At 40.8% G+C, this 22,500-nt stretch overlaps 2 protein-coding genes across 6 annotated transcripts in view; both read left to right on the plus strand.

The window, feature by feature from the left end:
- The first annotated feature begins 11,178 nt into the window (after positions 1-11,178).
- Positions 11,179-20,063, plus strand: LOC122329842 (ankyrin repeat and SAM domain-containing protein 6-like). Of its 2 annotated transcripts, none has more exons than XM_043226453.1 (16): positions 11,179-11,526; positions 12,150-12,625; positions 13,935-13,979; positions 14,442-14,646; positions 15,278-15,384; positions 15,463-15,602; positions 16,190-16,385; positions 16,575-16,624; positions 16,693-16,875; positions 16,957-17,119; positions 17,304-17,461; positions 17,539-17,722; positions 18,587-18,654; positions 18,774-18,890; positions 18,956-19,052; positions 19,627-20,063. In XM_043226453.1, the coding sequence occupies exons 1-16, from the start codon at positions 11,291-11,293 to the stop codon at positions 19,671-19,673; spliced, it is 2,472 nt and encodes an 823-aa protein (XP_043082388.1). In that variant the 5' UTR covers positions 11,179-11,290; the 3' UTR covers positions 19,674-20,063. The 2 variants fall into 2 exon arrangements, with proteins under 2 accessions (XP_043082388.1, XP_043082389.1); XM_043226454.1 differs by lacking the exon at positions 11,179-11,526 and adding an exon at positions 11,538-11,687.
- A 1,575-nt stretch (positions 20,064-21,638) lies between these two features.
- The window catches only part of ahrra (aryl-hydrocarbon receptor repressor a), a 21,730-nt gene continuing 20,868 nt past the window's right edge, over positions 21,639-22,500 (plus strand). For 2 of the 4 annotated variants that reach the window (XM_043226455.1, XM_043226458.1), the window contains exons 1-2: positions 21,640-21,886; positions 22,051-22,129. In XM_043226455.1, coding sequence (XP_043082390.1) covers positions 22,068-22,129 — 62 coding nt within the window. In that variant the 5' untranslated portion in view covers positions 21,640-21,886; positions 22,051-22,067. Of the gene's footprint in view, positions 21,887-22,050; positions 22,130-22,500 lie in introns of all 4 variants that reach the window. The other 2 variants (XM_043226457.1, XM_043226456.1) reach the window with 2 other exon arrangements.

Here is a 22,500-nt window from a genome sequence, read left to right on the forward strand (position 1 = left end):
TACTTTCTCTCAGATTCACTTACTTTTAATAAACTCTTCAGTTTATTTGGGAGTCAAATAGAATTGTGTAGTAAGTTTTATTCATTTTTATATCTTAATTATTGACTATTTTCTTGGGTTATAATGCTTAATCAAATGCATCACAATTCTCTCTGGAATCAGTTTTTACAGCAGACGGCGCTGTATGCTTTAGAAACAGCTTGCTTTCAAACAACTTAAAACAATCAGTCCTAAAGTTCAAAAAGGTTTAAATGAATCAAGAGAGCAAAATGATTCAAATTGAATTGAGGCTGATTTGTTCCACATGGTAAAAATGATAGTAATACGTGTAGCCATATACATCCAGTGCTGCGTATTCCTCAGTTCCTTCACACATAACTGGTAAAGTTTGCTCAACCCATCATTGCTGTGAATCAGGGCTGATTTGTAGATCGTAAGCGTTTTTGTAGATTTTTATGACCGATTTTCAAGACTGGGATTTGTAGCATTCCACTGAAGTAGAGTTTTTTTTTCCAGTCTAAAGAGGATTAAATAACTGAATGTGAAAGCGGTGTCCTTCCACTCAGGCCGCAGATGAACACGTGTCATTTCTCAGAGATCAGCTGCTGAACACTCGGTCATGTCCTCAGATACGATGGAGTCCTTGTCTCTGCTCAGCAGGGAACAGACAAACAGCATCTGAGTGCTCGCTCTCTTCTCTGCTCTGTTTGTGAAGCGCTCGCTCTCTCAGGAGAGACGTTATACGCGGTTCGTTCCAGAGCTGCTTCAGTCTGCTGACTGAGAAGAGATTTCACTAAAATGCATATTGAATGTTGTCATGAGAAAACAGGCTGGGACTGATGAGGGAACGTGCTCTTCATGAAGAACCTCTGATATCCATAGAATCTTTCCATTGTTCTTCATAGGGAATGTATTGGTAAAGTTTACTTAAGGCTTTTATTATATGTATAATGGATTACAAAAGGTTAAAATGCATAATGGGACAATGAATACAGAAGTGTTATAATGTTACAGGCATTGCAGTGCATTATAAGGTGCGTTATAAAACATCATTAAAGCATTAAAACTACTTTTATAATGCTATATGCTTAAAGGCTTTAGGCAAAGCGCTAGCAAAATATTCTTTAGGTGTTCTTCACAGTAAGAAATAAATAGATTTTTTCAGTTCACGGAAAGGTTTTTTTCTTCTGTTTCTTCTGGAAACCCTCCTCAGGATCTTGACTTGAGAGGTTATCTTCAGAGATGAATAAAGGTCTGTGCATCTTCAGGTCCTGTTCGTCCTAGTCAGTCCTGTGAGTCTAATCTCTACACAGGTACTTTTAGAAAGATCGCTTTTTTTGGTAACCTATACTTACATTTTAATCTTTTTAATTGTAATAACTGCAGCATCAAAGAAATGTGAATTAAAAACTAAAAAGGTATAATCCACGTTCTATGAACCGATTCTGCTGAATGTGTTCTTCATGTCAAACCTGCAGTGCGTTAAATAAAGTGGTGGAGTCAGAAATGTTTTGATTCGTCAGCACTGTGAGGATTAGTTAGCGTTCAGACGCCTGCAGTGAATGAAGGAGGATGTTCATAATGTGTGTGTGATGATCTGTAGCGACACACACTGCTGAATTCATTTCACTGGTGAACGTGAACACATCTCAGCTCTAATATCTGCTCATCTTCTAGCAGATTGTTGGATATTTTCTCAAATCAAGAACACACGATGCCAGTAAGGAATAAAACACACTTCGATCTAAAATATTCTGTAAAAGAGGCCTTATGTTTTGTGGTTCTTCTTGAGGTAAATGACTCTTGTTTTAAGGATGTTTATATATTTTCACAGGACAAGAAGACAGAAATCGTGACTTAAGAAGAGGTTGTTTGTGCAGTCAGAGACGTCCATTAGATCAGGGAGAGAAACCCTGGTCCTCTGAATCACAAACAGTCCAGAAAAGATCATCATGAATAGGTTTTTCTGGATTTGTTTTCTTTTAGAGATGAGTTTATGCTAATAGTGAGCCTGTAGACGTGATAAACCAGTCTGTAAAGATATATAAAAATAACCTGGTGATCTGGTTGGAGAAAACACACAACCGTCTAATTTGTCCAAAAAATATTTTGTTGCAGTGTTCCCAGTTAAAGTCATCCCAGTTCTATCTAAATAATAAATTAGAGGCGTTGCATGACTGGTGTTGATGTGAGTCTGCTGCGTTCAGATAATCAAGACGGATGTGCCACACACAGACTCTTTAATTCACTTATATCTCTGCATTATGAGCTTCCAGCCCACACACACACACACACACACACACACACACACACACACACACACACACACTAATGACTAGTGCAGAGTGAGATCAGGATGAATGTGTTTCTCAGAACAGATTTAAACAGCCTCTTGACTTTCATCAGTTCTTCTTTCTCAGGGTAGTATTCTGTACGTCAGACAGGCTTCAACTGAACCACAACGTGAAAGTCTTTGGTGGAGATTTCAGATTCATTGAAAGTCTGTCTGTGTTTGAACGAACGCATCTCAACCTCATCACCGCTGACATGGAGTTCTTCATTTGTATGCAGAAATAAATCCTCATCGGGTTAAATTCAGCGTCGTTTGAAATCAGATTAAAGTGAATCCATTGGTAGACAAACTTAAAAAAACTCAGTGTTCATATGGTTCTGTTCTGAGATGGAAATAAAGGTGTTTGTTCTGTAATATCTGCCTTCAAACTCTTAATTAACTCTTTGGATTTTTTTATTTTAGTGTTAGGACTCTCTCTCTCACACACACGTTGTGTTTCCCTGTTTTATGGGGACTCCCCATAGGTGTAATGTTTTTATACTGTACAGACTGTATGGTTCTACCTCTTTCTTCAGTCATCACACTCTCTCTTTCAGTGAAGCATCATATCCAGAGGGTTTTCAAAGACTCTCATTCGCTTCTATCACCTGTTATCTTCACTAATTAACCCCAACACATTAATTAATTAGTGGGTTTCATTTCCCAGCAGCAGCTGCTGAAGTAACGATCAGATGGCAGTAAAGATGACTGAACCTGTTCAACATCACATGCTTATCAATCACTTCAACAAAAGAAAACAAGGATGGTTTTGCTTGTTTAGGCTCGTATCCAGCGTTATGTGTTAGTGTTCAATAATTGACTGTAAAGTGAGTAAAACACTGAATATAAAACACAATAAAAAAGTCGTTCAGAATCTGATCGTTTCAGGAAGTTCCAGCAAAGCTCTCAGATGTTTTTCTTTGAATGTAATTGACTGTCACTCTGAGATTTCATGAATTCATGCTGAAGGATGACTTTATATTTCAATGAGGTTTATTAATAGCGTATTGAAACACATCTCTACACTCGAGGCTCAGAAACAGAACGAAACAATGAAAAATGTTTTGTATATAAAATCTTTATTTATATAGTGCTTTAACAATAAAAAGTCCAGTCCAGTCCAGTCCAGTCCAGCCCATTCAGCCAGCCCAGCCAGTCCAATCCAGTCCAGCCCAGCCCAGTCCAGCCAGTCCAATCCAGCCCAGCCCAGCCCAGCCCAGCCAGTCCAATCCAGTCCAGCCCAGCCCAGTCCAGCCCAGCCCAGCCCAGCCCAGCCAGTCCAATCCAGTCCAGCCCAGCCCAGTCCAGCCCAGCCCAGCCCAGCACAGCCCAGCCAGTCCAATCCAGTCCAGCCCAGTCCAGCCCATTCAGCCAGTCCAGTCCAGTCCAGTCCAGCCCATTCAGCCAGTCCAGTCCAGCCCAGCCCAGCCCAGCCCAGTCCAGTCCAGTCCAGTCCAGTCCAGTCCAGTCCAGTCCAGCTCAGTCCAGTCCAGTCCAGTCCAGTTCAGTCCAGTCCAGTTCAGTTTTAATGCAATGCTGTAAATCAAGTGATGAGATTCATGTTTCACACAACACAAAACCATCTTTAAAACATCTGATTGTTTACGGCTCACTGTTTATTATAACATGGACTGACTGAAAGCTCAGTGGTTAATTTCTGTAGCTTGATTTGTGTGAAATCATGGACATGTATATGTTCTTTATGGCCTGCAGTTCTGCTGCTCAGATTTCACGTTAATATTTAATTGTTCCTCTCAGTTGTAATGGATGGATGTTTGCTGAAGCTGCATTAATTAATGATGATTATTGCTATCCGTGATCAGTATTTTTTAGCTTTTCATGCTTAATCTTTCTTGTCACAGTTTCTGAAAGCTGATCTTAAACAGCAGAAGCACACCAAATCTTCAAAACCATACACTCAAAACCAAAACAAGATATTATTGACACTCATAGAGACAAGCAGGAGGACTGATCGTCTACAGCTGCACAAACTCTTCACAGCTGAAGAAACATCACTCACGTCTCATCAAAATAACATACGAGAACAGGCCATGTCCGTGTCTGTGCTGGACTCCACGTCTATGTTCAAGCATGTACTCCTGAGGTTTTTGAGATGATTTTTCATCACAGATCCGGTTTACATGACAGACGCTGAGAGTGTTTAATGATGCCAATCATCTGCTTGGATGTCAGCAAACACACACAGTAAACAAACTTAAAGCAGAAGAACTTGAGGCCAGAAAATCTGCATTTCTATTTATAACCTACGATTCTTGGAAAGTGCAGGGGTGCTGTTCAGCGGCTCGCTTTGTGCTGAGGTTATGATTCATATTTGACATGTTTACAGAGGAAAGAGCCACGAGGAATCACAATCAAAGCTGCCTCTATTCTGTGTTTCTCTCCATTCACACAGACGTCCGGCGCGCAACGAACCTGAGCGAAACCTCGCATCGTTATCACTGAGGTGAGCCTTAAAACGCGTGTAATTACAGGCTTCATGACTCTCCGAGGAGCCACGCGGCCGCCGGGTCACTTATTACAGCCTCCATTAGCTCAGACGCCAGAGAATTCATTAAGAAGATTAGAAGATTGCGGCTCTTTTTGCTCTTTGTGCTACACTGCTGTAAAGCTGCTGAGGATGAACAATGAAGCAAAGACACGAGCAGAAAGGCTTTCTTTCACGTCACAATCCTTCACTGAGAGAGAAGACGTTCATCAGCGCTGGATAAAGACTCTCACACAATCAACTCTAATAATCCACATCCAGTCAGTACTATTACTCCATTCTGAATTATTAAAGTAGACAGAAACAATAAAGGTTCAGTGTTATATGAACAAATGTTCTTCCAGTGGAGTTATGTCCCTTTAATGCTTTCTGGTCTTTAATAATATTCTCAAAACAATTATTATACACCGTTCATGTAGTGTTCGCTTTCTGAAACCTTTTAGTTGTTTTTTTTTATTGTTCTACTAGAATGCTTATATTTATATAGTGTTTATATGAATAAAAGTGATCAACCGAAGAATGTTCAAAAGCAAAGTTCTCAAATAAATGACCTTTTTATAGTTTGCAAAACCAATAAAATTGAATGTTTTCAAAACTAGGGGCCAGATTTACTAAACAGGGCAAACCGTAGCAGCGTAGATGTGTGCAATTCATTTAAATACTCTCCTCCCATTATTATTTTTAAATGCATGTTCAATAAGTTGCAAAAATAAAAGCCCCCTCAGGTCAGGTCCCATCATCATTCATTATGTGCCTCTGCGGCGCGCCGGGAATATCTCTTGTGTTTGTGTTTCTGTATTTCTGCCACATAACAGAAAGATCACAATTAAGGCTCAATACGGGGAAAAGCTTCTGGCCCGAATGCTTTAAGAATTCCCTGAATTATTTTCCTTAACAGAAGATTCGTTCGGGTGAATCATTCATCTCTCTTACAGGCTTTCTGGGCTGTTTGCTTTCAGCCTTTTTTGAAGATCAACTGAATCTCAGAAAAACACAGAGCGTGTCAAGAAATACAGAAGAAGTCATGAGCTGAAGGGCTTTTCTGTTCTCCACGACAAACAGCCTCTACTTGATGACTTCCTTTCGTCAAATACATGATTTATGAGATTCAGGATTCACCTGTGCTTGTCTGTGTTCGTCACTGACTTGAATCACATTGATTTGAATCAATTTGTTCAACTGATTCACTAAAAAACACTGATTCATTCAGGTACAAAACAAGTGAGCTCCTTAAATCACTGACTAAATCGATTTGGTAAAAGAATAACAAGTGACTTTCTGAATGAATTGTTTCATAAACATCATTCTGGTCATAACACACCTGTGGTTTTACTGTAATAACATTCAGTGAGAACAGGACTGGATTAGGAGTATCTCACCGAATTATTCTCTATATGAATATGAATCCGATATTATCTGCGCTGGTATATAAAGCACATACAAACACAACAACTGTGTCAGTTTGCTTCAATCGGTCGGTTGTTCTGCATCTTCTGGGATCCAGAGGCACGGCTGTCATTTCAGCAGATTTCAGGCAAGCCGACTCCAGCGAGGCGCTCCTCTCTTGTTTTCTCAGTAAACACACTAGAGAAGTGTTTCTGTGAAACGAGTGCAACAGCCATCAGAAGTCCAGCCAAGAGAGAAAGAACCGGAGCCAAAAGCTGATGGAGTCCCAGATGAATCTCTGACATCGGCCCCGCCATCTTCATTTACTGCTGCCTGACCTCTGACCTCTGACCTCCTCTGAAAACAGCACTTACGAGAGAGCCTCACTTATATAGTCTTTTTTTGCAATATACATTATATAGCTATATTTTGCGATGATATGAACAATCAAGCAGCTGACATTTGCTATAGTTAATTAATTGCGTTATGTTCGTCTACTCAGATTAAGCTGAATATACATAACTCACTATATATAGCACTGATGATGACATATAGAGAGTGACAATGTAGTTACGTTTTGCAACAATATAAACAAGCAGGCGGTTTTGATTTGCTTGATAGTGACAGATTCATGAGCCCTGAAGGCCGCTGGGTGTTAAAGCTGCGAAGCCTGTCTTTGTCTCTGATGGACGCTCATAATTACAGCCAGTGAATTTCAGCCCAGATTTTACGTGTCAGAGTGACTGAAGAAGCACATCTGCTCCGATTCAGACGAGCGACGCTAATGAAGTCAAGAAATAAACGAGCAGCCGCAGAACTCATAAACGGATCCTGGGAACAAAACCAAACACTGAATCCCAGACTGCGTGGTGACTCTTGTCAGACAACGGATCATCACTATTATGATTGACAGATGACTCTCGCATCAATAACCTTTGTGTTTGTTTCTGAGCAGATTTTAAGGAAATGGTGCAGGACAGTTTCTGACATTAGCTTCTTCTTCTCACATCAGCATAAGAATATCAGATTACGTCAGACAGGAACAAAGGCACTGATTGAATTTAAGCATCTGGCATTTAATCGCATCTTTTGCTTTGTGATTCTGTCAGAAGCATCTGGGGACAAAAACACAACGGCAAAGTGCAGCACATCCATCACACACAGACTCTGACACGAGAAAGAATGAGTGTGTGTGTGTGTGTTGGTTTCTTTCCTTTCTTTCAGAGCCAGAACATGAAAAAGGAAACATGAGAAAATGTTTTGGGAAAAGATGGGAAACTGCCAAAGGTCAAGAGATGGAGAGAAATGACAGAAATAAAGTTCACAAACAAACTTTAGAGATCAAATGATTCATTCAGAGAGATTTGTGTTCAGATTCACTTAGAGAGAGATTTGTGTTCAGATTCACTCAGAGAGATTCGTGTTCAGATTCACTTAGAGAGAGATTCGTGCTCAGATTCACTCAGAGAGATTCGTGTTCAGATTCACTTAGAGAGAGATTTGTGTTCAGATTCACTCAGAGAGATTCGTGTTCAGATTCACTTAGAGAGAGATTTGTGTTCAGATTCACTCAGAGAGTTTCGTGTTCAGATTCACTTAGAGAGAGATTTGTGTTCAGATTCACTCAGAGAGATTCGTGTTCAGATTCACTTAGAGAGAGATTTGTGTTCAGATTCACTCAGAGAGATTCGTGTTCAGATTCACTTAGAGAGAGATTTGTGTTCAGATTCACTCAGAGAGTTTCGTGTTCAGATTCACTTAGAGAGAGATTTGTGTTCAGATTCACTTAGAGAGAGATTCGTGTTCAGATTCACTTAGAAAGAGATTTGTGTTCAGATTCACTCAGAGAGTTTCGTGTTCAGATTCACTCAGAGAGAGATTCGTGTTCAGATTCACTTAGAGAGAGATTTGTGTTCAGATTCACTCAGAGAGATTCATGTTCAGATTCACTTAGAGAGAGATTTGTGTTCAGATTCACTCAGAGAGATTCGTGTTCAGATTCACTTAGAGAGAGATTTGTGTTCAGATTCACTCAGAGAGTTTCGTGTTCAGATTCACTTAGAGAGAGATTCGTGTTCAGATTCACTTAGAGAGAGATTTGTGTTCAGATTCACTCAGAGAGATTCGTGTTCAGATTCACTTAGAGAGAGATTTGTGTTCAGATTCACTCAGAGAGATTCGTGTTCAGATTCACTTAGAGAGAGATTTGTGTTCAGATTCACTCAGAGAGTTTCGTGTTCAGATTCACTTAGAGAGAGATTTGTGTTCAGATTCACTCAGAGAGATTCGTGTTCAGATTCACTCAGAGAGATTTGTATCTATGTTATAACGTTTGTACTGTTCAATAATAATTTAAATAATAATAATAATAATAATAATAAATAAAAAAGAGAGTTCAGATTCACTCAGAGAGATTTGCGAGTTCAGATTCACTCAGAGAGATTTGTGTTCAGATTCACTTAGAGAGAGATTCAGATCTTCAGGACAAGAGAAATTCTTCAAAAAACCATAAAAAGTCATCACAGCACAAAGGTTTTGGTCTAATTAAAACAAAAGCCTGCTGAGATGACAGAGAACTGAAGGAAACACACTTTTGGTCTTAAATACAAAGAGATTAGACTCACAATCATTTTTATCACAGTTTTTATCGCAACAATAAACCTTCATGTTTTCATCAAGTTCACTTTCTAAAGTTCTTTCTGATTTGAAGTTGAAAGCAAAACTGAAAGCTTCATACAAGAGCCTTTTATACCCAATGAATAATGAATGTGTGTGTGGATGCTGAGACTCCATTCACATGACTAGTCTAGTTTAGTTAAGACTAGTTAACCAGACACCGTCCTCCAGCTCTGTCAGATCACTCAGATGATTCAAGTCTGTCAGCCGTCTTTTCCTTCAGATTTTAGGATAATAATCTAAACTGTGAGACCAGATGAGAACAGCAGCGGCTCAACAGTCTTCATCTCTTTCATCGTGTTTATTGGAAATAAATTGAATTTGTTGGTCATTACGTGCTAATCATTGTTCTGATCATTTAGGATGAGCGCTAATCAATGATATTCTTCTCGACTAGATTACAGATGTGAGCGCATCAAATGTTCATCATCTCAGCTCATTCGTATTCTTCTGCAGGTATGAAATAAATCACAACCAGTTTGTGCCACAATATGCATTAGAATATTTCATAAGAGAGCATTGTATGTAAATGATTTCAAAAATATTGTTAATGAGAGAGAATTCGGGTCAATGCTGTAATATCATCTCTACAGGACGAGACAGCAAGCGGTTGTTGCAGGTCTTTCCTCTCTTACGCTGAATCTGATTTGTCAGCATTAGTGTCTTGATGAAATGATGGATGAAGCTTGCTGATCGTGAGGAGATGTGATCTTCATCTTGTTTGTGCTGATTTGGACAAATATATGGAAACTATAAATAACTCTACTAATGTGAAAGCTATGAAAACGATGTCCCTGTATTCATCCTTTTTCTTGTTAACCCTGGCCAACCTGAATGTATATTCTGTTGTTAGTATTATTTTTGTCTTTTTGTATAATTGTATCTATGTTATAACGTTTGCACAGTTCAATAATAATTAAAAAAAACTTGTTTGTTGTAAGCAGTTTCTTGTCTAAAAATAATGTGACAATCCTTCCGCTGAGCTCAGATGTGGAGCAGATAATAACATGTTCTCAGCGTTGTTTGGTTTGTGGTAATATCTGTTATCAGGGGGAAATATATTTGTTGTGTTTGTCCTTCTGACTTTGTACTTTTCAGTTTGCATTTCATGACTGACCTGTTCATCTTCATCCATCCTGAATCTGATCAGACTCTCTGAGCTGTGTTTGATTGAAGTGTGAGTTATTTCACATCTTACAGTGAAGCATGTCATTGTTTTTTTGAAGTGTAATATGTACAAAGAAAGAAAGATGACTGTGGAGGCGCTCCAGTGTTTCTCTGCTGTGTCGTCACTGACTCCTGCTGGACAGACTCTTCTGTCTCTTCTCTGAATATTACTGTTTATGACAGTGACGCTGGGTCACAAGAATCATGAATCTGGAGTTTGATCAAATAAAATAATAATCCCACTGATTCAGAATGAGAGCTTCTGCGGTCAGATATCATTGGTTCTCCTTCTTCACTGAATCCTGCTGATGTTGAATAATAACTGCATTAGCTATTTCTTATTTCTGTTTAACTCTTCTATTCGTTTAGTTTAATTGAGGTTATTTATTGGGAATTTGGTTGGTTGAGTTCTTAACAAGAGACTCTATTCTACAAACTCATTATTAAAGTCCTGTTTCCTGTCTCATGTTTAAGAAGGATAACAGTCATCAACTTACCTTCAATTAAAAATGATTAATTTAAAAATACATTTTAATGCTGACAAACACAAACTGAAGTATGAGATTAGTAACAGAAACAAATCACACTTCATTATTCTGAGTAGAATTAATGTTCTAAGCTGCGAGTTAAACCAAAGAAATAACGTGACATTGTGATATTATTGGTCATTAAAAAAAATGATCTGGTATTTTTATTTTCTGTTCTAATTTATGAGACTGATGAAAAGACATTTTATGTGCATCATATTTTACACAGATTCCTGGTTTATTTCCAGGATGAACTTTGGACCTTTTGAAGCAATGAGTTTTTGTCTTGTGATATAAAGTATCTAAATCTAATTATGACACAACAAACATTGAAGTTCTATTTCAACATGATTTAAATCTTTTACATGGCCACACTCAGTCAATACAAAATAAGATTAACAGAATATTATTTACCTTATGAAGTATGATTTGATGTAAAAAAAAAAAAAAAAACAGTATTTTTTTACCGAATCAAAATAACCTAACAGTGGAACGCACAATGACAGAAAGCATGAAAAGCCTCTGATGTGAGTCGTGCTGCTCGCTGAGTCCAGCAGAGGTCGCGGGTGTCTCGTGTTTTCTCCCGCCGCTGATTCCCGGAGGAAGCGTCCGAGCGCGACGTGGATTGCGCGCATGCGCCGAGAGCCCCTAAAAACTTCTGGAGCGATACTTTGTGTTTAACGTCCGCAGTTCGGGATGAGTCTGGCGCCGGGGGACCCGCTGCTGTGGTTCCGCGCGTGTGATGACGAGCGCGTTCTGGAGGACCCGGTCGGGTTCGGTCATGTGGACGGGACCGACGAGGAGGGAAACACGGCGCTCATGTTCGCCTCCGCCGGGGGACACGAGCAGCTGGTCCGGTTCCTGCTGAGGAAAGGAGCGGCGGTGGACCGACGGAACCATTACGGCTGGACCCCGCTGATGCAGGCTGCGAGGTTCTGTAACAAACACGAGAAACTATCTGATACACTTCACACAAACACCGCGACACATGCCTTCAGGAGACTTCATAAGAGTGTCCTTTATCTGGATCTGAACACCCATCGACTCATCACAACTTTTCGGTTTAGTTGTGAAGTTACTTAAAAAACCGAAGGTGTTTATGACTCACTGCACAAATATTAATATAACATCAACACACAGTCATGATTAATGAGATTGTTTTTCAAAGAAGTCATTAAAAATCGATTCGTACAATGCTTCGTTTCCTAATATGACTATTTGTACAGAATCAACACTTTTAATGTAATCTCAGTCCAACTCTTGTATAATTTAAATAAAATGAACATGGTATATATAGCTTTTCATATTTCATTCTAACAAAGTGTTTGCAAGCATTTGTACTGTTATTCATATATTGGTATTGTGTTTATTCATATTTTGATATTTTTTCATATTCATATATGAAGTTTAATTTTATTACATTAAGTTAAACTGAAATGAGTGGATAATTTTTTTAAATGTAAATAAAAAAAAATATTAAATAACATTTCTAATGGTTTTAATGTGGGTTAAAACAGTAACATCCCTAAAATGCAGAAGCTCTTGTGGTGTGTAGGTCTGGTCATTTGAGCGTGGCTCATATTCTGCTGGAGAACGGCGCAGAGATCAACGGCAGGAACCGGATGGGTGCCAGCGTCCTGAGCATGGCTGCCCGCGGAGGACACACTCACGTGGCCAAACTCCTGCTGGAGAACGGCGCCTGTGTGGATGATGTGGACGAGCCGGCCGAGGGCTTCCCGGAGACCAGGGCTCTGCTGACGGCCGCTCAGCACGGACACGAGGCGGCGGTCAGGCTCTTGCTGGACTGGGGAGCGGAGGTCAACTTTTGCCAGAAGGGCTCGGGCTGGAGCGCCCTGATGCTGGCGGCGGCCGGCGGAGCGGTCAGTGTGACCCAGCAGCTGGTGGAGCGAGGAGCAGACGCAGATCTGCTCAATGTGCTGGGCAAGACGGCCTTCGAGCTGGCGCTTCAGCTGCAGAACAGAGAGGTCAAGAGCTACCTGGACTCCATCACCACCGTCCGGCCGCAGACAGGTCAACCTTAGCATCATCAATCAATCAATCAATCAAGCACTTCTGTTGATAGATAGGAAGAGGATCTGGCGCCCGCAGTTGATTCTGATATTCTAGGTATTATCAAACGTCCAGAGTTTTAAGAACGCAGCGGACGTGCAGGACTATAATGTGATAAGAGCTCGCTCAAGTATTGAGGAGATAAACCATTCAGGGCTTTATAGGTAATTAATAAGATTTTAAAATCTATCTGATGTTTGATAGGGAGCCAGTGCAGTGTTGACAGAACCGGGCTAATATGATCATACTTCCTAGTTCTAGTAAGGACTCTGTGTAAGGACTAGAAGAAGTCATATCAGTCAATAATTACCACGATAACTGACATCACATTTCTTTCATCAGTTTTTTACTCCAAATTGAAAGATTCTTAAACTGTTTCTGTGTCTTCTGAGTGATATTGTGTCAGGTTAAAAAACTGGTTTGTGTTGCTTGGTAACGTCACTAGTTTTGCCTCTTATCAATGCAATGTTTTTATAATTATCAAAAAACATCTGTAAAACTGTAGTGAATATAGTGAAATTCAGTAAATCTGACATGGACTTGTTTAGCACTGGACTGGTTTAGCGCTGGACTGGTTTAGCGCTGGACTGGTTTAGCGCTGGACTGGTTTAGCGCTGGACTGGTTTAGCGCTGGACTGGTTTAGCGCTGGACTGGTTTAGCGCTGGACTTGTTTAGCGCTGGACTGGTTTACCGCTGGACTGGTTTAGCGCTGGACTGGTTTAGCGCTGGACTGGTTTAGCGCTGGACTGGTTTAGCGCTGGACTGGTTTACCGCTGGACTGGTTTAGCGCTGGACTGGTTTAGCGCTGGACTGGTTTAGCGCTGGACTGGTTTAGCGCTGGACTGGTCAGGGTTGGTGTGAGTGTGATTTCATCAAGTATAAGATGTTCCTGGAACAACATTCCAGTGATCTGATCAGATTTGAGTGATCTTTCAGGAAATATCTGTTTTAGGCTTATGATCAGGATTAGATGCTTCTACACACTTGTTAATCATTTCTCAATGATTTTAGGAACATATTTTGGGCAGGGTTAGGTTTAGGGATAGGGATAGGTTTAGATATTATATATATTATATGTCATTGTACTCTTCTACCTTATACTGTACAGTGCTTTGATGCAACCTGTGTTGTTAAAAGCGCTATAGAAATAAAAATTATTGATTAATTGATTGATTGATATTTATGGACAGTAATGTTGATCCAGAGTCAAGCAGCTCGAGAGATAAATGAGATCAGTAATATCAGAAATATTTCTTTAATATTCAACAGATGACGAGAAGAAACGACCTGATGTCTTCCATGCGCTGAAGTTGGGTGAGTTCCTATATACCATTAAATGGAGATATTATCTCTTATAAATTGCTATATAGTGTAGGCTTTCATTCATGTGGACCTGGAACATGAAATTAAGTTTTCTTTTTGTTTACTAAAATGAAAATAATTGATCAAGGAACATTTTCATAAACTGAAATGAAAAATAAACAAAACTAAACTAACAACCATTAACGAAAAGCTAACTGAAATAAAATAATAATAATTGTAAAAAATAAATATTTGTTTTTAGAATCATTATGTTCCTACCCCGTGTGTGTGTGTGTGTGTGTGTGTGTGTGAGGTTAAAGTGGCAAGTCTTTATTAGTGTAGTTTTATCAGCACACTCCTCGTTTGACTGGAGAGATGCTGTTTCATTTCATTGCATGTGCTTGGTAGTGTGTTGATCGTGTGGGATTCTTTCAGGTCCTGTAGACTGTGTCTCAGTGTTGTGTTCTGCTGCAGGAAACGCTCAGCTGGTGAAGGACATCGTGGAGGAGGACTCGTCTCAGGTGAACGTCTCGAATGCGGACGGTGCGTCTCCTCTGATGATGGCTGCGGTCAGCGGTCAGCTGGAGGTGGTTCATCTGCTGGTGGACAAACACGCAGACATGGACCGACAGGACTCTGTGCACGGCTGGACGGCGCTCATGCAGGCCACCTATCACGGGTGTGTGCAGACACCTTCATTTATAAAGTGCTCCTAACAATACAGACTGTATCAAAGCAGCTTTACTATCAAATAGGAAAACACTGTGTCAGGAATGCAGTTGAATGCAGTGATCGCATCGACCATCTCAGCTCGGTTTAAGTAGTATTTGTCAAAGATAATCGCTGGAAATAAGTGTCCCCAACTAAGCAAGCCAGAATGGACAATGACAGAGCAATGACAGAATGGAGAAACCAAGCTCAGTTCTCTTTTGGCCACACGAGACCAGAAGTTCAATTCCAACCAGAGCAAAGTCAGATTGTGTAGAGGACTCTGATTCCTGTGCTCTTGTCCTGATGGCTGTCAAGGTCTTCACTGGAGATCTGTCTCTGGAGCTCATCTTGGGGTCTCTGCTGATGTTCTGGGCTGTAGACATAATCTCTAGCTTCTGATCCACCATCAGATCTGGATACGGATCCGGCTACGATGATCTCGGAAAGAAACAGACTAATATTAATAAGCATAGACAAGTACATCTGGTTTTACAGGACGTGTTCCTGCTTCTGGTTGACTTAATGATTTAAACTGTAGAGATGTGTTAGTGTGTTGCTTACACCACATTAAATAGATGGGTCTTTAATCTCTTCATCAGGAATAAAGACGTGGTGAAGTTTCTTCTGAGTCAGGGCGCTGATGTCAATCTGAGAGCCAAGAACGGATACACTGCCTTTGACCTCGTCATGCTCCTGAACGACCCGGGTGAGCGTGCGGCTCGTGATTAGCCTCGCTAGTGATGCTAGGTCTGTGTGTGACGCTGGTATTGGTTCTGTCCGGCAGACACTGAGTTAGTGCGGCTGCTGGCCTCCGTCTGTATGCAGGTGGAGAAGGACAAGAGCAAGCAGAGAGGAAAATCAGCCCTAAAGAGACGCCCGTCTCTAACTGTTCCTCTTCCTCCTGATGATAAAGGCGGCCTGAAGGTATCGAGCACTGTTATTGACCTCTGACCCCTGAAGCTGGCTGAGGTCAGGGTTTCATCAGTTTATAAGAGCGTGATATGAACCTCGAGGGCCAGCTGTGAGATGACACTCACACACACAGGATTCGGTTTTATTACCGCTTTAGACTTGAAAGTGTATTGTAATATTTGCTGTAGCTTATATTATTTATATCTGCAAATTTACATGATTTGTGCTAATCTGAGTTTTCTGACTGTAGCTTCCTTCAGAAAAGTTTATTTTCATTTTGTGTCCATAAAGCACTGATGTGTTTTCAGTATTTCTTCTGTCAGAGGAAATTCAGAGCAATTATGTAATAATTTATTAGGCTGAAATGTAAGGTTTATAATTTTCTAAATTATTAGTGCTGTATATTTTACAGTTTAGGATGTTATTGTAGGATTTGTTCTAAAAGAATGTTTCTACTTCTAAAATGTCATTCCAATCAAATATCAGAACGTCCCAAAAATATTTAGACCACTGAACACCCTTCATGGTTAGCCGTTGGAGTTGTGAGGGTTGTGTTTTGCTTCTGTTATTCTTATTTTTTTCCTTCCTTGTGTTGACAGTCCTGGTGGAATCGCATGTCCAACCGCTTCCGCAAACTCAAGCTGACGCACACGCTGAGACACGGGCTCTCCACCAATCGGCTCGCTCCGTTCCCCGACGAGGTTCCTTTGGACGCCACCATGAAAGCGGAGTCGTCGAGCGCCGCTGGGGCTCCGAGCGCAGACATCTGCACCGCGTGGAGCAGCAAAGACTGCGGTGCGTCCGGTTCATCCAGAGCCGTTTGAGCTTAAAAGGGTCATCGTGGGACCATTTTCACACATTTTAGTTCAAACAGGAAGTAATAGAGACCCCATTTAAACATCCAATGACCCCTTTAAACATTCCTTGTGTCTTAGTGCAGAATTTAATATGCAGTAAACCCATGTTGTTGTTGATTTATTGTAGGTTTGAACGGAACAAGAAGTGGGAAAGATGACTTCCTCATCACGACAATGGTACATTTGTGTAATTTCTGCTTTTGTCTTGAAACGAGTGATTTCCTGAGTTGTTATTGGTCTGTCAGCTGAGGAACGGTGCGCCGCTCGCCCGTCTGCCCAATGAGAAGCTGAAGGCCGTCATCCCACCGTTTCTGCCGCCATCTAACTTTGAGCCGTGGAACTCGGAGCGCTGTGGAGCGGTGAAAGAGGGCCGGAGTGGAAACATGCCACAGAGACCCGGCAGGAGCAGCTGTGCCAGCTCTGATATAGTGAGACTTATATGCATATAATTACAGTGTTCTCTTTAATTAGAGTTTTCTCTAGATGATCTCTCTGTGTATTTGTTGTAGACGTCCATTAGTCGAGTGGTCAGCAGGTCCATCAAATTTCCGACCATCACTAAAGGCCCCTCCCCCTCCAACTCAGGCAGTTATAACTCCGCCCACTCCTCAGGTGGATCCAATGGTGTGGGAGGAGTCAACCGCCATGCCTCCGACTCCCACAACCGCTCAGGTGACTCCGCCCACTCGCTGACATCATATATCTGCAGAAACCTGTCCTGAATAAAACACAATCATGTTTGAAACTGAACTGATCAGAATAATGACTGAAATTCACTGCTGATGTAAAATGTCCTTTGTAATTGATGAATTTTTCAACAAAGCGCTATAGGAGTGTGTGTGTTGTTGTTGTGAAGGCGGCAGCGGTGCAGACAGTGTTCTGTCTCAGATCGTGGCTCAGAGGAAGAGAGCAGCTGGTCTGTTGGACAGCAGGACGCCGGCCGCCGCCGAGATGCCCAGCCCTCTGCCCTCCGCTCCAGACATCAGCCTGACTGACCACAGCGACTCCAGACGGGTGTGTATCAGGAGCCTGCGTGTGTGTGAGAGACCTTCTGAACTCACTGTGTGTGTGTGTGTGTGTGTGTGTTTCAGAAGCTGGAGTTAAAGAAGCGTCCTCAGTCTGGAAACTCATCGACGTCCAAGAGCACGTCTCCCACCCTCACACCCTCTCCATCACCCACACCCAAACCAGCCGCTGACTCGCTCTCATCCGCTTCCACACAGCCCAGATCCAAGAGCAGCGGTGGCTCCAGCAGCGGCACCATCACAGACGAGGGTCAGACACACAGACACACACAGACACACACACACACACACACACACACACACACACACACACAGACACAGACACAGACACAGACACAGACACACACACACACACACACACACACAGACACAGACACAGACACACACACACACACACACACACACACAGAGGTCACTCACTCACTCACACACACACACACACACACACACATCAATACACACAGTGTTGGAGGAAAATACTTTTAAATGTAATGGATTATAATATTGCTTTACTCCACAAAAGAGTAACTAATTGTTACTTTTACTTTATTTTTTGTCACCTGGGCTGGGCTTGCTTATTTACTTTTAATAACAAAAAACCCAGGCAACTTTAAAGGCCCTTTCACCCTAAGGGCAGGTTAGTGAGAGTGCTGATGGGTGTCAACCGCTTATTTATATATTATAGTCACAAATACAGAGTGAAACAATAAAGAAACCACAGTATAATGAAAAGAACCAGAGGCCAAAAAAATCTACAGATGCATATTCAATACATTTCATTACAAGTTTCTACACATTCATCACTGTGCATCTTGGGTAAAACCTGACAACGATACAGCACTCGCACAAGCTGTTAGTAAAACTCATCTCAAAAAAGAAATGAATAAACCTCAGCCTGAAGGAAGTGTCTCTCAAGATGAGGACAGGTAACAAAAAATGGAGAAACAAAGTATGTGAATAAGTATCTCATATTTGATATATAGTAATGTATTCCTTTACTATTTATTTGAAGAAAAGTAATCTGATTTCGTAGCTTGCTCTAATTGCAATGCATTATTACCAACACTGCACACACACCTCTGTTTCTACTTCTGATTGTCGTTTTTATACACAGATGAGTTATCAGGGATTCTGAGGAAACTGTCTCTGGAGAAATATCAGCCCATCTTTGAGGAGCAGGAGGTGTGTGTGTCTTCTGTTGGTCTTTTGTCATCCTCTGTATTTAATGCAGTTTCAGTCTTTTTTTTTTTCTGAATGTAAATGAAAGTGAGATCGAACCCGTTTCTGGTGTTTTGATGCAGGTGGACATGGAGGCGTTTCTGACCCTGACTGATGGAGACCTGAAAGAGCTGGGAATTAAAACAGACGGGCCGCGGCAGCAGATACTGGCAGCCATATCCGAGCTGAACGCCGGGAAAGTAAGTGTTATCTCAGGCTGATCTGAACTGTAAATAAAGTGATGATGACCGTCATCTCGTGACAGGGGAGAGAAAGACAGATTCTACAAGAGACCATCCATAACTTCCAGTCATCGTTCGGCAGCAGTGCCAGTAACCCTCGACCGGCAGGATATCCTCGCTGTGAGTCACACATCACCGTCACAACACTGTTATGATCACATCTTTCTCACCTCGCCGCGTTAAACCGATCATTTATATAAGGATTGATTTATGACTCGCATGCGTCTGTATTATTGATATGTTTAAAATCACCTTGAAGTCAAAATGCATGATGCTTATTTTTTCTATAAAAAATAGCACATGCTTTTATAGTCTTTTATCAAAAACATTAAGAGACCGTCCATGAGGATCTAAAGTCAGTCTAGAGTAGTTCTTAAGGTCATGTGGACAAACCTGTGCAACTTCAGTCTCCGTGTGTAGAAATGTGAGACTAGATGACCTAGCAACCAGCCAGAACACCCTAGCAACTACACTGCAACGATTAATCACGATAACATCAAAATAAAAACTATGTACTGTGTGTATTTATATATGCAAATATATTTTTAAACAATATTTACATGTATATTTATATTCAGTATATATAATATATACACACACACATGAAATAGTACACTCTCATTTGTGTTAAAAACTATTGATTGTGTATGTGATGGATCGTTCTCCTCGTCTGATGTCTCTCTGATGTGTTCAGCTCCGTCAGGCTGGAGTCGTCCTCTACAGGCGTCCAGCAGACGGTAGCGAGGTCCTCGGCGGTCATCAGGGGGCGCTGCAGCATCACGGGCTCCGAGAGCGAGATCTTCTGAGATCTGGGTCATGAACGACTGAACCGGCCGTATCTCTGCTTCGCTCGGCTGAAGTAGTGTTTGTGTCTCTGAGCTCATGAACTGATGAAGGAGCAAGAAGACTTTATCTGCTTGTTTAAATACTGTCGTTGTATAGGACTGTCATTTATTATTATTCTTATTTTTAATCTGTTATTATTCTTTATTTTATTGTTTTGTTTTATTTGTATTTATAGGTTTTTAAGCACATCATTTCTTGGTCTTTTCAGTGATGTGAAACCGTTTCATCACCTTACACTCATCTTAATGTTTCTGGTACATTATTGAATCAACCACATTTAACTGATGAAGATCGTCTGCGTTGTTCCTTCTTCTGATGTTCTAATGGACGCTGATAAGTGTGTTTCTGTGAGAAGAGATCACAGTCAGTATGTGATAACAGAGATACTGACCATTATCTCCCTCAGACTGCTATATTGGCATGAAGAGTATTTTTATTTTTATAGTATTAGTGTAATGACAAGAAATAATATGCAGACACGTGTTCCTGGGCAGACATGTATTCTGTTCTGATTCCGAATCGATTCAAGACTCGTTCATTCCACTGAATCTCCCAGCGATTCGCTGACCTCAAAAACACAGCAGTTACTTCCAGCCCACTGAACCGGCTCAATGTTTGCAAACATGTGATTATTATTCATCTCCGTGCTTCATGCCCTCTTTTGTGCTGCCCACAGTCTCTGTGAAAGTCTTCAGGATCATCTGACACGTTCAACCGATTCATTTCTGCTAAATGCATCCAAATAACGAGTTCAAGGAGTCTGAACTGAACACAACTGTGTGCTTTGTTGTGAAGGGTTTTCACCGAATGAGTTGTTCACTGAACTCATCAGAATAATGTTAATAATATTAAAAGCGCGGAACGCTGGGTAATATCCTCAATATCTTGTTTATTGGCTTCGTTCTGATGAAGATTGCTGTGTTCATTGATCAAGCACACACAGCTTTGTCAGGGGTCAGAGGTCAGCTGTATGTTTCTGTGGGCAGTGAATGCTATGAGATGTACAGTATGTGGTGTGAAGGGTTGCGTGCAGAGACCTGATTGTGTGTCACTACAGCGAGGGATTGTGGGAGATTAAACCAGCTGATCCTGTAGAGACGGATGGGCTTTATCCTCAAACAGAATGAGTCCTGCAGAGCATCTCTCTCACACACACACACACACACACACACACACACTAACACTGATGAGACACGGGACAACTTTTTGAGCAATGTTGTCATGCCAACGAGTGATCAGGTGACACAAGGGCCCTTGACTGATAGACAGCATCTAGATACAAATTCGTTATTTATTTTAGTGGGAAAGTAGTTAAGCTGCTGAAAAGAGTCACACACACACACACACACGATTTAGATATTCACGGCATATTTTCAGACAGTTGCCATGTAAAAAACACGTACAGCGACGCACATTTTTCCCATTTAATGTCGGCTTGATAATATTCATATCTGGAAAAACACACAGATAAAAGTAAAACGTTATAAATAATAGAAGTAATTTAATTTACTATGTAACTATCAAATGAATAAGATCTTTGTTTCTAAAGAATGACAAACGTGATTTACCACATTCAGTCCTTTATTATCGAAGATTTCAGTCGCTTCTGTCCTTCACTACTATGTAGAATTAATTCCGCTTTAAATCGCGACATAAATGATTTTCAGTCCGATGTTCTTCCTAAAATACGGCGTTCAAAAGTTTCATCTTTTATTCCGTTCAAGTCCGTCTGTCCATGAAAGGCATCATATGAGCTTCTGAAGAGACAGAGAAGGAGAGAGAGAAAGAGAGTCCCTCCCCTCAGCGTGCGTGTGTGTGTGTGTGTGTGTGTGTGTGTGTGTGTGTGTGTGGCTCAGAATCGCGTGCGAAGAGTCCGGCGTGTCATTCTGTGGAATCCGCCACCTGAAACACACTATATAACAGCAAACACACACACACACACACACACACACACACACACACACACACACACACACACACACACACACACACATAAACTCTCTCTCTATCTCTCTCACTACACACACACACACACACACACACACACACACACACACTCTCTCGAGTCTCTGCTGCAGCTCATTCTGCGCTCGATCATCACACAGCAGGTACTTTCATATCGATTTATTGATGCTTGTTTTGACTGTAAACAGCACCAGAATCGTTTAGGAATGAATCTTTGAATCATTCATTCATGTGATTCTGTATTTAAGTTAGTGTGATTAATGATTGATGTCAAACTGAATGCAGTGACTTTGTGACTTTGTTTCAGATCATCTGTTCTTGAAGATGATTCCTCCTGGAGACTGTCTGTACGCTGGGAGGAAGAGGAGGAAACCCGTCCAGAAACAGTTAAGACTTATTATCTTATGTTCACTAACAGCTAACACTAACAGTTTCGGATCATCAGCAGTCTTTAGTAGAAACCAACTGAGCAGAATGAAAAGACTGGTTTCCTAAACCAAACTTACTGAAACTTCCCTGAACGACAACCATAATAATAATAATAATAATAATAATAATAATAATAATAATAATAATAATAATAATAATAATAATAATAATGATGATGATGATGATGATGTATTCATGGTTTAAAACAACTACTACTACTATTAAGAATTTATCTTTGGTTTAAAACAGTGCAATAATGACAACATTAGACGCTTATGTGAAACTAATGAGAAAGTGAGTTAAACTGTTTAAGACTGAAATGATTTTT

This window comes from Puntigrus tetrazona, chromosome 24 (genome assembly GCF_018831695.1).
Source record: "Puntigrus tetrazona isolate hp1 chromosome 24, ASM1883169v1, whole genome shotgun sequence".
Classification (NCBI taxonomy): domain Eukaryota; kingdom Metazoa; phylum Chordata; class Actinopteri; order Cypriniformes; family Cyprinidae; genus Puntigrus; species Puntigrus tetrazona.

Bases quoted from the DNA above. Each gene is read 5' to 3' on its own strand.
- LOC122329842 (XM_043226453.1), top strand. From the start codon at position 11,291: ATGAGTCTGGCGCCGGGGGACCCGCTGCTGTGGTTCCGCGCGTGTGAT. The intron at 17,120-17,303 runs GTGACTCCGCCC...GTTGTTGTGAAG, and splicing joins CGACTCCCACAACCGCTCAG to GCGGCAGCGGTGCAGACAGT. The intron at 18,891-18,955 runs GTAAGTGTTATC...ATCTCGTGACAG, and splicing joins CCGAGCTGAACGCCGGGAAA to GGGAGAGAAAGACAGATTCT.